The 13,487-nt window shown below is 38.8% G+C and overlaps 1 protein-coding gene across 1 annotated transcript; it reads left to right on the top strand.

Moving 5' to 3' along the window:
- Nucleotides 1-127: 127 nt before the first annotated feature.
- On the top strand, nucleotides 128-12,962 carry TOP3B (DNA topoisomerase III beta). The gene is made up of 17 exons (XM_010162047.2): nucleotides 128-254; nucleotides 985-1,116; nucleotides 1,546-1,652; nucleotides 2,255-2,329; nucleotides 3,267-3,463; nucleotides 3,904-4,060; nucleotides 5,140-5,253; nucleotides 6,121-6,211; nucleotides 6,529-6,683; nucleotides 6,918-7,023; nucleotides 8,263-8,409; nucleotides 9,135-9,308; nucleotides 10,094-10,222; nucleotides 10,460-10,609; nucleotides 11,058-11,158; nucleotides 11,400-11,601; nucleotides 12,459-12,962. The coding sequence occupies exons 1-17, from the start codon at nucleotides 185-187 to the stop codon at nucleotides 12,938-12,940; spliced, it is 2,589 nt and encodes an 862-aa protein (XP_010160349.1). The 5' UTR covers nucleotides 128-184; the 3' UTR covers nucleotides 12,941-12,962.
- Nucleotides 12,963-13,487: the final 525 nt, after the last annotated feature.

The raw sequence follows: 13,487 nt of genomic DNA, 5'->3' as shown, positions 1-13,487 counted from the left end.
AGCTGCAGAACCTGTCCCGGACTGTCCAGTTCTCACGGTGATTTTTCAGTGGGAGCGGTTTTGCGTGACTCTGTCCTGTGCTCTCTCTGCTCAGGTTCAGGACCGGCTTTCACGCGTGAGCGGCCTCCGGGAACCCCGAACCGGACCCTGCACCCCGTGGCACCTCGTGTCTCCTCAGCTGACAATGAAGACTGTTTTAATGGTCGCCGAGAAGCCTTCTCTGGCACAGTCCATCGCCAAGATCCTCTCCAGGGGTAGGAGAGAGCACGTCGGCTCAGGCAGAGGGGAAGGGCTCTGGAGAGCACAACCCAACTGAGGAGAGAGGTGTTAGCTGCGTAGAGGCAACTGGGCTGATGCAGAGGTTACCAGGTTTTGCTGTAGATGAAGTGAGGTTGAAAAACACCCTGGCCAGTTACTTGGTTGTCTTGGGGCAGCTGCCAGTTGGGAATGGTGTCTTAGGACAGATTGCATTTCATAAAAGAACTAGGTGGCCCTTCATATTCTGTTTATTTTTATGTCCTGATGTCTATTCAATTTAAGAATAAAAGAATCTGGTTTTTATATTTTATGTAGCTGGAGTGTGTGTTAGTGCAGATGGTTTCTAGAAAGTGCCAATCAAGTAGCAAGTTGCTGTTCTGAGACTTTGAAGCTATAGTAAATATTTTATAAATCATGTGGAACAGAGAATGAATTTATAATAACTGTACTGGTCTAGAAAGCTCGGTGTACTCTCATAGGGATTTCTTGGTGAGAGGGAAAAAACGGAGGAGATAATGGACAGTTTCAGTTGAAATTGAAGTATGTTTTTAAAAAGATCTGAAGTGATAATTAACTGAAATAAAAACTTGATCAATGAGTAGAATTTTGTGATCAGGAAGACCATAGCTGCAAGATCTAAGAAAAAGGGGACGTCATTTCACACAAAATAACTTATTTCAATAACCTTTTTTTATCCTGTTGATATTTATGATCTTATTTTCATAGGAAACATGTCCTCTCGCAAGGGACTGAATGGTGCGTGCTCTGTGCATGAGTACACGGGATCGTTCATAGGACAGAGTGCCCATTTCAAGATGACATCTGTGTGTGGTCATGTCATGACTTTGGATTTCATAGGTATTTGTTCTGAAAATGTTTAACAACCCATGTGAGTTAACAGAATCACAGCATGGTGGGGGTTGGAAGGGACATCTGGAGATCATCTAGTCCAACCCCCCTGCCAAAGCAGGTTCCCTACGCCAGGTTGCACAGGAAAGTGTCCAGGTGGGTTTGAACATCTCCAAGGAAGGAGACTCCACAGCCTCTCTGGGCAGCCTGTCCCAGGGCTCTGGCACCCTCTTCATATGTTTCAAAATGATAGCTGCAAGTCGTGTAATGCTAAGGGGTCCCTTGATATCCAGTAGAGCTAGGTGTGTTAGGGTAGAATGGATTCCAGGACAAATCTTGAAAGCCAAGTGTTTTCCAAAGTAATGTTGTTTGCTGTTGGTTGATTATTTTTTTTTAATGTATATTTAGAGCTTTACTTAATATACTTCTGCTTTCCAGGAAAATATAACAGCTGGGACAAAGTGGATCCAGCAGAACTCTTTAGCAAAGCTCCTACAGAAAAGAAGGAAGCTAATCCCAAACTGACCATGGTGAAGTTTTTACAGGTATTCTTCCTTATGAAATTTATTTGAGATATATATTTTTTTCCTGCATTCTTTTTCTTGATTTCATCTGGAGCATATTCCATCTTCAAAAATTTGTTTTTCCTATTCTTCCTCTGTTGGAGGAAGCAATGAGACCTATTTTTATTCTGTCAAGAAAAATAAGTGAAATTATTCTGTGGTTCTGGAAAGCAATGAAAAATATTAATACATTTGAAAGAGCAGTATAGTATTTTATTTGTTTTGTTTTTGATGATGTGGAAATTCAGGCACGGAAAGGGGAAGGGACTGTGCCCAAGGCTGCACACACAGACTCTGGCAGTTTCAGGAGACTTTCACTGCTGTAGAGCTATGCTGTTTTTTTTTCAGGTCCTGCAGAAAAGCATCTTCTAGGCAGACTTCTGGTCCCATGAAGCACAGCTTGCTTCTCTCTTCAACCACTGTTTGAGTACCTGCAGACTTTTTGTCACTTCTGCTATATTCTTCTAATCGTTTTTTGCACCAAATAAATTATCTCTAGTACTTTAGAAACCAAAATTATACAGTAAGTGAGGAGGCAGGTCTTTTTTTGGGTTGCTGAAGAACTGTGATAATTTTTCTCACAGGTGGAAGGAAGAGGCTGTGACTGCATTGTCTTGTGGTTGGATTGTGACAAGGAAGGAGAAAACATCTGTTTTGAAGTAAGATTTGAATTTTTAAGACTTATAATACCGTAATATTTGTCTGTGACATGCAATATGGTGTTTTATGGATTACAGTAAAGTTCAAACTAAATTAATGAAGTTTTAAAGCATGGAGGGCCTTGGTGGGAAAAAAAATTATACTTTTGATCTCTTAGCATGTTAGTTAAAGAGTATAAATCAATTTCATAGCTGTTGCTCATCTGAGATGAACAATTTCAAACATTCCAGTGCTTTTAAGAATTGATCTGTGTTTCACATCTGACGTAGTTTTTTTTGCTGTCCTTGTAGAACTTGATCTCTATTATCTTTTCCTCATTAAGCAATTAAACTCTTTTGTGTATAGAGGCTACTTTTAAGTGTAGGCTTACTGCAGGAATGTGGGCTCTGCACATAGAAGGTATAGAACTAAAATCTGGTGTGCAAAGTTTGGGGTTTTTTAATGTCCTGTTCCCAGAAGTCTACAGGAAGAGTATTTTTTTGTTTGTTTGTTTGTTGGTTGGTTTTTTTTGTTTAAAGAAGCACATTTTATCAAGTAATTGTTTTAAGTTCTTTAAATACCATTGTATCATAACTGGGCCTGGGCAGTACATAGACTAAACCTAGATAGAAATTGATACATAATCACCAAAAGATGCTGCAGCTGCACTGGTGAATTTCTTTGCACTTAGCTAAGAACAGTGCTTGCTTCAGGCAGTTGCTGTTTAGTAAATAAATCCTTCAGTTCTGCTAATTGTTAACACACGTCTGAGTGGATAGACAAATACTGCTCTTGCTTATTAGTGTATTGGCATGACCCCTTACTGAATTAAGAAAGTAGTTAATGTATCAGCAAATATTTTGTGGAGAGTGGTGGTTTTTTTTTTCTTTAGAGAGAAAAACTGGCTTAAGCTCATACCTCTCAATTACTCTTAAAGTATGCTTCTGATCTTTGTAGGTTCTCGATGCTGTTCTTCCTGTTATGAACAAACCTCATAGCACTGAAAGGACGATTTATAGAGCTAAATTCAGTTCTATTACTGACACAGACATCTGCAATGCCATGAATCACTTGGGAGAACCCAATCGCAATGAAGCTCTTTCAGTGGATGCCCGCCAGGAGCTGGATCTTAGGATTGGCTGTGCATTTACAAGGTGACAGCATAAATTATAGACAGCTTTATGAAAGGTTCAGGAATACGGTTCTGTCCACAAAATATGCCTTGGAACTCTAGTGGCTAATTCTGCTCAGCACCAAACTGAACAATTTTATGCACAAAGAAAAAGAAATAAAAAATCACTTTATGACTTTACCTGAGCTAGGTAAAGTACTATCAGCAGCTATGGTATGTTCTTATTTTATTCTGTTCTCACACATTTATTTGGGAATAATCAAGATTCTGTGAGGCAGAGTAATTATGACTTAACTCACTTTAAGAGACAATATTTCTCAGAATGCTTTTTTCCTAATGACTAAATGATTTAATAGATTACTGATATTTGTGTGTATAAGTTAATGAAAACTTTTGCTTTTTATGGGAATGAGGATGTTAATGTACTTGTTCCTGCCTTTTTTTTTTTCCATCTTCTCTTAGGTTTCAGACTAAATATTTTCAGGGGAAATATGGGAATTTAGACAGCTCCCTCATCTCCTTTGGGCCGTGTCAAACCCCGACACTTGGATTCTGTGTTGAAAGGCATGACAAAATCCAGTCATTTAAGCCTGAGACTTACTGGGTGCTGCAAGCTAAAGTAAGTTTTACAATACTTGTTTGCATATGAGGAACATACATTTTTACCAAAGGAATGCACTTGGATTTTCATTTTGTTCATTCATAAATTTGTAGCTGCTGACAAGAATTCACAATGCCTGCGCTTTAGTCATGTGTTCTCATTCAGTTCACATGTGTGTCACCACACTCTCGAGGACAGATTTCAGGATGTCAGTTTTGTATTAAAGTGGTTATTGTCTGCTGCTTATAAGAATTCTTCAGTGCTAACCATCTAAGCTTAGACTCAGCCAAAAAGACTACTTAAAATGGTTTGCTTTTGTTCCCTGGAGTCCTTGGACTGACTGTGTTGTTAATTTGAATCCAGGAATTAATTAGGCTGCCAACAAACATTGGCATTGCTGAGTATTGGAATTTTAAAGCAAATAAAATGCTCATTGTGTTAACTGGCAGCTGAATCCTCTGAATGCTTTGGCAGCTTATGGCAGTTTTATAGCCTTGCTGCTGTCCAAGCTCTGAGAGCAAACCAACATGGTTTTACTGCTTGTGATCACAAGGATTTTTTAAACAAATAAGGAGTAGATGGTAAAAAGTTGCTATTTTTAGATTTTAAAAAAATAAGAAATCTGATGTCTATTGTCATCTGTTTTCTGATGCATCTCGAGTGTTGTGCTAGAAATACTTGGTGCCTGTTTTCAGAGTGTTGTGCTCTCATATTGGTTGCTTCATATTTATTTCTGTACATGGGGCTTAAATCATGACATAGTTACAGTTTAATACAAATGATTAATTTTGCTAAATCAAAATGGTAAACTTTGAATTTCTGCCCATTTCAGCCTTTACTGTTCCCAGCACTAAAAATAAGAATAGTATTTCAGTTAACTGCAGGAATAATTCCAGTCATTCCCCTAACCCCATAACTCAGAAGTCCTACAGCTTTCTCAGAGGCTTCTGTGAAAAAGAGTACAGCTGCATGTTTGAAGCACTTGTGTCCATACAGGAATTATTAGGACTTGCTTGCTGGATTATTGTTTAAAATGTGCATTCTCACACTTCTAATGATAGATCTGGTGGGAATTTTTTTTTGTTTTTGTCCATTAGGTGAACCCTGAAAAAGAAAGTTCTCTCACTTTGGACTGGGATAGAGTGAGGGTGTTTGATCGCGAGATTGCTCAAATGTTCCTGAATATAACAAAGATGGCAAAAGAAGCAAAGGTAGGAATATTCACTGTCAGTAGAGCCATATTTCATATGAAGGAAACACTGTTTAATATTTCATTTGCTGCATATTGTTTTTTATTAAAGAAGAATGTGATGTGGAATATCTGTATCTTGTTTTTTACTCCATTCAACTTTGTGTAAATGAGAATAAAAGCCAAGAGACTTTTTTATTGTTATGCTAGTGTGGTCATCCCAGCAGAAGCCCTGTCTTAATATAGACTTTGGAAATCACTCATGATAGGAAGTCTTCATTACTAAACCTGCTAAGAAATACTGTTCAGATCTCTCCAAGCAGACCTCTTATTTCCCATGAGACATTGTATAAATCAGAATTTAATTACTTATATGACAATATTCCTGCAGTTAAGTTTCTAATCCTGTATGGTACAGTCTTTATAGCCAATTAACTTCTAATTCTGCTCTGTTCAATACTTGTTTGACAGTGTGTTTGGATTTAAGGGCTTACAGCCATCAAGGTTTTAAAGCTTTTAAAAATCTGGATCCTTGTAGTTAGGACCATTACTTGGAATAAGCACTAAATCCTTGTAGCACCAAAGCAATGTGCTGCTGAGGTAAATGGGAAGTAAAGTATAAGCTCCCTTGCTGCATTGCCAGTTATAGGCCTGATGTAGTCCATAGCACAGAGGGACCTTAGGGCTATAACTTTAGAACGTGGTGATATTATCTCCAGTCAGATTTCCTAAAGTAAAAATATATCGGTCGTTACTGTTTGAAGAAAACAAGAGGTGTGATAAGAATAGCTAATGTTGGGTATGCCACATGTTTATAGGCATGATGGAAATGATACGTGTATCAGTTACCAAACTTCAAAACTTTTACTGGGAAAATGCTATTTTCTAGGTAGAATCTGTGAGTAAAAAAGAGAAGGTGAAGCAGAGACCACTGGCTCTGAACACGGTAGAAATGCTACGAGTGGCCAGTGCTGCTTTAGGTATGTGTAAAAGTTCAGATTTTCACACTGTTTTAAAGCAAAATATTTTTACTCCTCAGGTTAAATAATCAAGGATGTATCAAATATAGTGTGATAGCCTCCTCTCCCTGTAATACATCATTTTGGGGAAGGATCAAGTTTAGAAAGCTTGTCAGAAGCGGCTAAGTTGGGTAGGATCAAGGTGACAGAATTCTTATGGAAAGGACAATCCATGATTTATTTAAATGCTTTGATAAGGTATACATTCAGATGCAGCAAACAAATCATAATCACAGTGATGTGTAGGTGATTTTTTGTTTTCTCCTATTCCATCTTAGGAATGGGTCCACAACATACCATGCAAATAGCAGAGCGTCTTTATACTCAGGGTTATATTAGCTACCCTCGAACAGAAACTACCCATTATCCAGAAAATTTTGACTTGAAAGGATGTTTGAGACAACAAGCCAATAATCCTTATTGGGCAGAAACTGTGAGTACATGAAGCAAAACCAGTACTGTTTAACAGATCATTCTCTAGCCTGTGTTATGAAACCGATCTTACTTGCTATATTATGTCCTTATAGGTGTTTAGAAACAATAAATATCTGTGATTGCTTTTATTGATGGATGTTGTGTTGTTATGGATTTGATTTGAAAAGTTTCATAACCTGCTAAGAGAGACCTGTTATCCACTTCAGCCTGTTTTCTCTCTTCCTGCACCCAGGTAAAAGCATTGCTGTCAGAAGGCATTAATCGTCCAAGGAAAGGCCACGATGCAGGAGACCATCCTCCCATCACCCCAATGAGAGCTGCAACAGAAGCAGAATTAGGTATAGGCAAATTCAGTAGTGTTGGATCACTATGCGAGGAAATTAGTTCCTTGAGGTATCAGAGACAGTTTGAAAATCCCTGAGTGTTAACTGAAAATGTAATTATTTCAATGGCAGGAAGTGAAGAGAGCAGATTTTATCCTAACTTTAACTTCTGGTGACAGTGATGTTCAGAGCTGGTCTCCTATTCAGTACTTGACTCTAGGGACCATGGTACTGCTAAGAAAAAGCAATAGCCAACTTAACTTAATGCCTACATTCTCTGGGATAAATTTCCCTCAGAATAGTAGCTTTAAAGTATTGAAATTTTATTTTATGTTTGTGCTTGAATGTAAAAATTCAGCTGCATTTTAATTTAGTCTCTATGGTTTATTGTTTTAATATTAAAATGTGACATTTGACTTTCTGTACACTGTGATCCCTCAAACGGGGATTTTAAGGTTATAAGAAAGTGTAGTGAATGTATTCACTAGAATTGTTTATTAGGCATAGCTAAGATTGTCATAGAAAACTGATAACTTCTGATTTTCATGAATCAGTGGAATAATCTCTGACAGAAAAACAAAAGCTTTAAAATTTTGACTAATTGTATAGGATACTGAATGGCCATGTAAGATTTTTTTATAATATACTCAGCAAGATCAAATGTGCAGAGCACAGGACTAAGATTTAGAAGCTTAGTTTCTGCTCATAGCAGTGTAACCTTTCGACTATTTGGTTTCCTAACCGTAGATTATGGATAAGGAAACTTGGCTTTGAAATTTAAGCTGTATTAGTGTTAATAAGTAGTATTTTAGAATGATCTCTTGCAGGACTTCAGGCTGCCTAGTGTGGCAGTTGCCACTAGAATCCCATTTTAGGATTTAGATGTGGGCTCCAGGGGCACTAAGCAGTAGAGCATTTTATTTTTGTTCATATGTTTGGGGATTTTTGTGTGGTTTTGTGGTTGTTTTTTTTCTAAAGGGAAAGTCTTCTCTATCCTCTCATTCAAACACGTTGCAGAACTGGGAGATGGGCTGGCTGAATTGACAGTCCTTCTCCAAGAGCATCTGCGTGCAGCTCATGTCTGTATGACATGGTGATTCTATAGGCAGGAAACCTTAAAGGGGAAACTGAATGGACTTTGGAATGTTATTTTCCTTCAGGTACCAGTTTTTCCTGGGGTATCTGTAGCAATCTGGTACTTTTTAGTGCAGAGTTTACGTAGAGCTGTGTGGATAAGATGTTGTTTATCCTCAGGTGGAGATGGATGGCGACTGTATGAGTATATAACTAGACATTTCATTGCCACTGTCAGCACTGATTGCAAGTACCTACAAACCACCATTTCTTTCAGTATTGGCCCTGAGCGTTTTACCTGTATTGGAAAAGTGGTAACTTCACCAGGTAAGACTAACCAGGAACTGACTAGTTAGCTACAGATTATTTTTTTCCCCATTAGTACATTGAATGGATATAAAAATGAAGTTCTGGGGACAAGTACAGTTTTGAAGACGTTTTTTGAGCTATCAAGACCAAAGACCAGATCTTTGTCTTCACTTCCATACTTCAGTTACAATAGAAGAAGGCTTATTAAATTCATGTAGTAGTCTCAGAGATTTAATGCCATATTTGCCAGTGTGAAGACCCGTCTTTTTATAGACAACAAATGCCTTTTGAGAGATAAATTACACAAAGGCAGATTTTTTTCTTAGGCCTCTGTAAAAAGAATGTAGTGTCATCACTGAGATTTTTATGGTAGTCTGACCCAATAGTCTTTATTACATGAATATGACTTGCTATTTGCATTTCCTTTTTAAGAAACTCTTCCCATCCCTTCTGGCATTGTGTTTTCATTCAAGGAAAGCATTTACTTTTTTTTTTTCGTACATCAACCTAACTCAAGTCATGGACAAAATAGACCTGATGCAGTGTAGTGAGAGATACTGTCTTGTGATACTGTATTTCTTCAGTATTCCTAGCTTCACATACTTTCTGCATGGTATGACAGACAGCCTCTTAACTTTGATCTGTATAATGCATCCCATGTTTAAATTAGAAATGCATACCTTGGCCTTTTGAAAGCTGTGAAGATAAGCTCTCGTTATTTTTATTTGTTTCTTTACCTCCAGGGTTCACAGAAATTATGCCATGGCATAGCATCCCATTAGAAGAGAGCCTTCCCCACTGTGAGAAAGGAGATCTGTTTCCAATTGGTGAAATAAAATTGCTGGAAAAGCAAACCAGTCCTCCGGATTACCTGACAGAAGCAGAACTTATCACTCTGATGGAAAAGCATGGCATTGGTAGGAACTTGCTTAACTTGCATTATCCTGTAATACATCCAGCAACTGTGCAGAGTCTGAATCACTCCTCTGAACTCTCTCTGTTGGTAATGACCTTTCAGTATTCATTTGAATAGGTACAGTAATGATATCTTCTTTTCCCTTCAAACCACAATGCCTGTAGCTCCTCTTAGCAGATGGTAGATTGTCTCTTCCCCCACGTTCTTTTCCCTTTCTTATCCTTATGCCTAGTTTCTGGCCAAAGCAGTATCCTTTCATAGCACATCCTTGTCGCTTCTCTGTCAGAACAAGCTGCTGATGTGTGGCAGAATGCACCTTCCCGTTCTGAGGAATGACAGCTTGCTTCAGCTTTGCTGGCTTCAGTAGTCCTTCTATATCTTACTGTACAGTTTACCACAATACTACTTTTATTTTTCAGTCTGGCTTGTTTACTTTGATGCATTTGGATAAATTTGTCCAGTCAAAACAAACATAGCCTCTTATTCCACTGTGTTTTTCCAGAATAAGTGATTGTCAGAATAGGTGTCTTCCCAATAGTAATTCCTTGGAAGAAGTGGAAGAATTAAGATTGACATATGTTTCAGACTTCTTGGAACAGCAGAGGAACATAAGAGTTACTAGAGAGAGAAGTTACCCACTGGAAGTTGGGTAGCAGGAAAAAGGTATCTGAACTTAAAGCAGTCTCAGGAGCCCTGTAGTTTGACATAAAACCAGAGGAGTCAGAAGTGAGTAAATTGATGAAAACTTTTTTCAGGATGGATGTATTGTTTTCCTTTGTATGGCAGGAACGGATGCAAGTATTCCAGTCCACATCAACAACATTTGCCAGCGAAATTATGTCACAGTGGAGAGTGGTCGGAGACTAAAGCCTACAAACCTTGGCATTGTTCTGGTTCATGGTTATTACAAAATAGGTCAGTTAAATGCTCTTCCTTTTCCATCCTCTTACCTTCTTTTCCCTTCAGTATGTCAAGGGCTGTTGTTACTGTCTAAGTAGCATTTCTGTCTGAAATGATGCATCTAGGTAATTCCAAAGACTGTAATAATTAAAACTTGTTTGTTTATTTTGATGTCAGTTTATGTATGGACAGTTTCCTACCCACATTCTTTGATCTTTCATTGCTTTTTTTCTGTCTCTGGTTTTCTGTTAGATGCAGAATTGGTTCTTCCTACGATCCGCAGTGCTGTAGAGAAGCAACTCAACTTAATAGCTCTGGGTAAAGCAAATTATCATCAGGTCCTGGAGCACACCCTTGACATTTTCAAAAGGAAATTTCACTATTTTGTGGATTCTATTGCAGGTAAAGTTCCCTACATGTGAAGTTCTTGCATATGAAGTTCCCTACAATTACTTAATTGTTGCAAAGACGCTAGTAGAAAATACTTACCTAGGTTCCTTTTGGAGCTTTAGGCTTACTGAAAAGTTGTGCCAGGTCTGGAAGTTTCCAGTCAAATTTACAAAAGGAAATGGACTGAATCGTGGCTCCAAAATTTGACTTCAAATTTATTTTGTGACTGTGTAGTGCTGAGTTTTCAAAAACTTCAGACTATCTGAGCTACTCAACCTTGTGTGGTTTTGCATGCTCAATGCAAAATGCTGTGTATTTAAGAAGTCTTCGTAAACAAGGAAGAGCATTGCGAATAAAATATTTTAATTTTCACTTCTTCACAGGTTTTGTAGCTGATTTTGTGCAAGGTTTCCTCTTAAGAACTAGGATTATAACACAAATGTGATTCTCTCTTCCATAGGTATGGATGAACTGATGGAGGTGTCGTTTTCACCTTTAGCTGCCACGGGTAAACCTCTTTCCCGCTGTGGTAAATGCCATCGTTTCATGAAGTATATTCAGGTAAGTTCATCTCATGCTTGGAATCTAAATTTCACTTGCTGGGGAGTATTGAGTAAAAAGCCCTTTTCTATTATTGAATTTGAATTAAAATGTAGTTGTCAAGATTGCATTTCTAAAACAAAAAGCCTGATGGGTTTTTTCTATGGGGAATAAACCAGAGAGCAGCCCCAATTGCCTTTACTGCAAGTTTTGAACTCTGTTAACACTCCAGTTGCTCAGAACATTTGTATTCTGCTTCCAGGCCAAACCAAGTCGTCTGCACTGCTCTCACTGTGATGACACCTACAGTCTCCCACAGAATGGTACCATTAAACTCTACAAAGAGTTGCGTTGCCCCCTAGATGACTTTGAGCTGGTGCTGTGGTCCTCTGGATCCAGAGGAAAGAGCTACCCACTCTGTCCGTACTGTTACAACCATCCTCCCTTCAGGGACATGAAAAAAGGTAGGAATTCTGTAAACATGCAGACATCAACCTCACTTGAAATAATTTAGGTGCAGTCTATGCAGTTTTCTTCTTAGTAATTTTTAAACGGTGTTGCTTAGTATAAAGTGCTGTTCAAATTAGATTACAGATACCCAAGATTCATGTTAAACTCGCTGGCCAAAATTTATTAGTTAACTAATTTCTAATTTATTTTTTTTCCTTTATAAAAGTCGTAAGAAATTAATTTATGTGCATGCATGGTAGGTGACCTTCCTAACACTCAGTATGCAGTGAAAGACACTGAGATTCTGACATACTGCAAATTGGAGTATGCTTGGTATGGATAGGTCTATAGATTAAGGCCAGGTCTGAGAGTGATGGTGTGCCAAAAGCTGTTGAGGGGTATAAGAAGGGGTAAAAGTTGCAGTTAGTATGGTAACTGTCAGGTCAAAATTTACTTAAGGTAATGCTTTGAAGCTCTTGTTTATCAGGAGCTTTTTGGCATGTTTTTATTGTCTTTTAATTAAAAATCTTGTACTAACAGTGTATAGTGCCACTATAAAATAGTAGTTAGTTAGTAGCCATACATGTAATTGAAAACTTAATTAATTTTCATCACTGTGTCCAAAGTGCCTGAATGGTACAGTGGCAGTATCTGGCAATTCTGAGAGCCATTGCAGAAATTTTTTGAGCAAGGGATTATTCTGACTCTGTGAAAAGGCAAGTTGCCATATGGGGAGTGGTTCTCTACTCTTTAGTGATTTAAAAAACCTGTAATATATGAAGCTGTCTTTGAATTCTGTGTCTCACTTCCCCCAAACTGGGTAGTGATACAGAGGGTTCCTCATGGTACGGTTTTATTTTAATTCCACCAGGAATGGGCTGTAATGAATGCACCCACCCCACGTGCCAGCATTCTCTTAGCATGCTTGGTATTGGGCAGTGTGTTGAATGTGAGAATGGGGTTCTGGTGCTAGACTCGACGTCGGGTCCCAAGTGGAAGATGGCATGCAACAAATGCAATGTGATTGTGCACTTCTTCGAGAACGCCCACAAAGTGCGAGTGTCGCCGGAGACCTGCGACTTGTGTGACGCAGCCCTTGTGGACGTAGATTTTAACAAAGCCAAATCTCCTTTACCTGGTGATGAGACCCAGCATTCAGGCTGTGTATTCTGTGATCCTGTGTTCCAAGATCTGGTGGAGCTGAAACATGCAGCCATGCGGCACCCCATGCACCGTGGGGGACAAGGGAAAAGGCAAGGCCGAGGAAGAGGCAAAGGCCGAAGGCCTGGAGGAAGACTCAATCCAAAGAAACCCAAGGACAAAATGGCAGCTCTGGCTGCTTACTTTGTATAATGGCCACACAACAGAAAATAAACTTCTTATAAAAATTAGTTTCCTTCTAAGTTAATTTTTAAGTATCTTTGATCTTCACTGCTTTCCTGTTCTTAGAGAAAACACATTAGATTATTGTATGCGTCAAGTTAATCACAGACCGAATTATTCTGGGTGATTGGTTAGTAACTGTGAGTAAGCCTTTAAGCTTTTAATTGGAATTTGTTGGTCCAAGTAGTGCTCACAAACAGGAGGGAGACTCAGAAAGTCTATCGAGACTGTTACCTGTGGCTGAGAGAAAAGAAATGAAATTTCTCTCTTCTGCAATTTCTAGGGCCCTTGGCAGCAGTGTAGGAATGTAGGAGCAACTACCTGGCGTGGCTATCAAATCAGGGCTTTGGAGGCATTTCAGTGGGAATAGAAACAAAAAGGGAGTGTGAGTAACGGGGCTGGGGAGAATTGTCTCTGTGAAGTTTGGGTGAACTTGTAGCCTGTGCCCCTGTGTGTGACCTGTCAGGGTGTGCAGTTCCTCACACGCTGGTGTACGCTAAGTCACTGTGCCGTGGGT

Source organism: Antrostomus carolinensis, unplaced genomic scaffold, assembly GCF_000700745.2.
Source record: "Antrostomus carolinensis isolate BGI_N321 unplaced genomic scaffold, ASM70074v2 scaffold54821, whole genome shotgun sequence".
In the NCBI taxonomy this organism is placed as follows: Eukaryota; Metazoa; Chordata; class Aves; order Caprimulgiformes; family Caprimulgidae; genus Antrostomus; species Antrostomus carolinensis.
The sequence above is the reverse complement of the archived record's forward strand: the minus strand, read 5'-3'. Positions and strand labels throughout refer to the sequence as shown.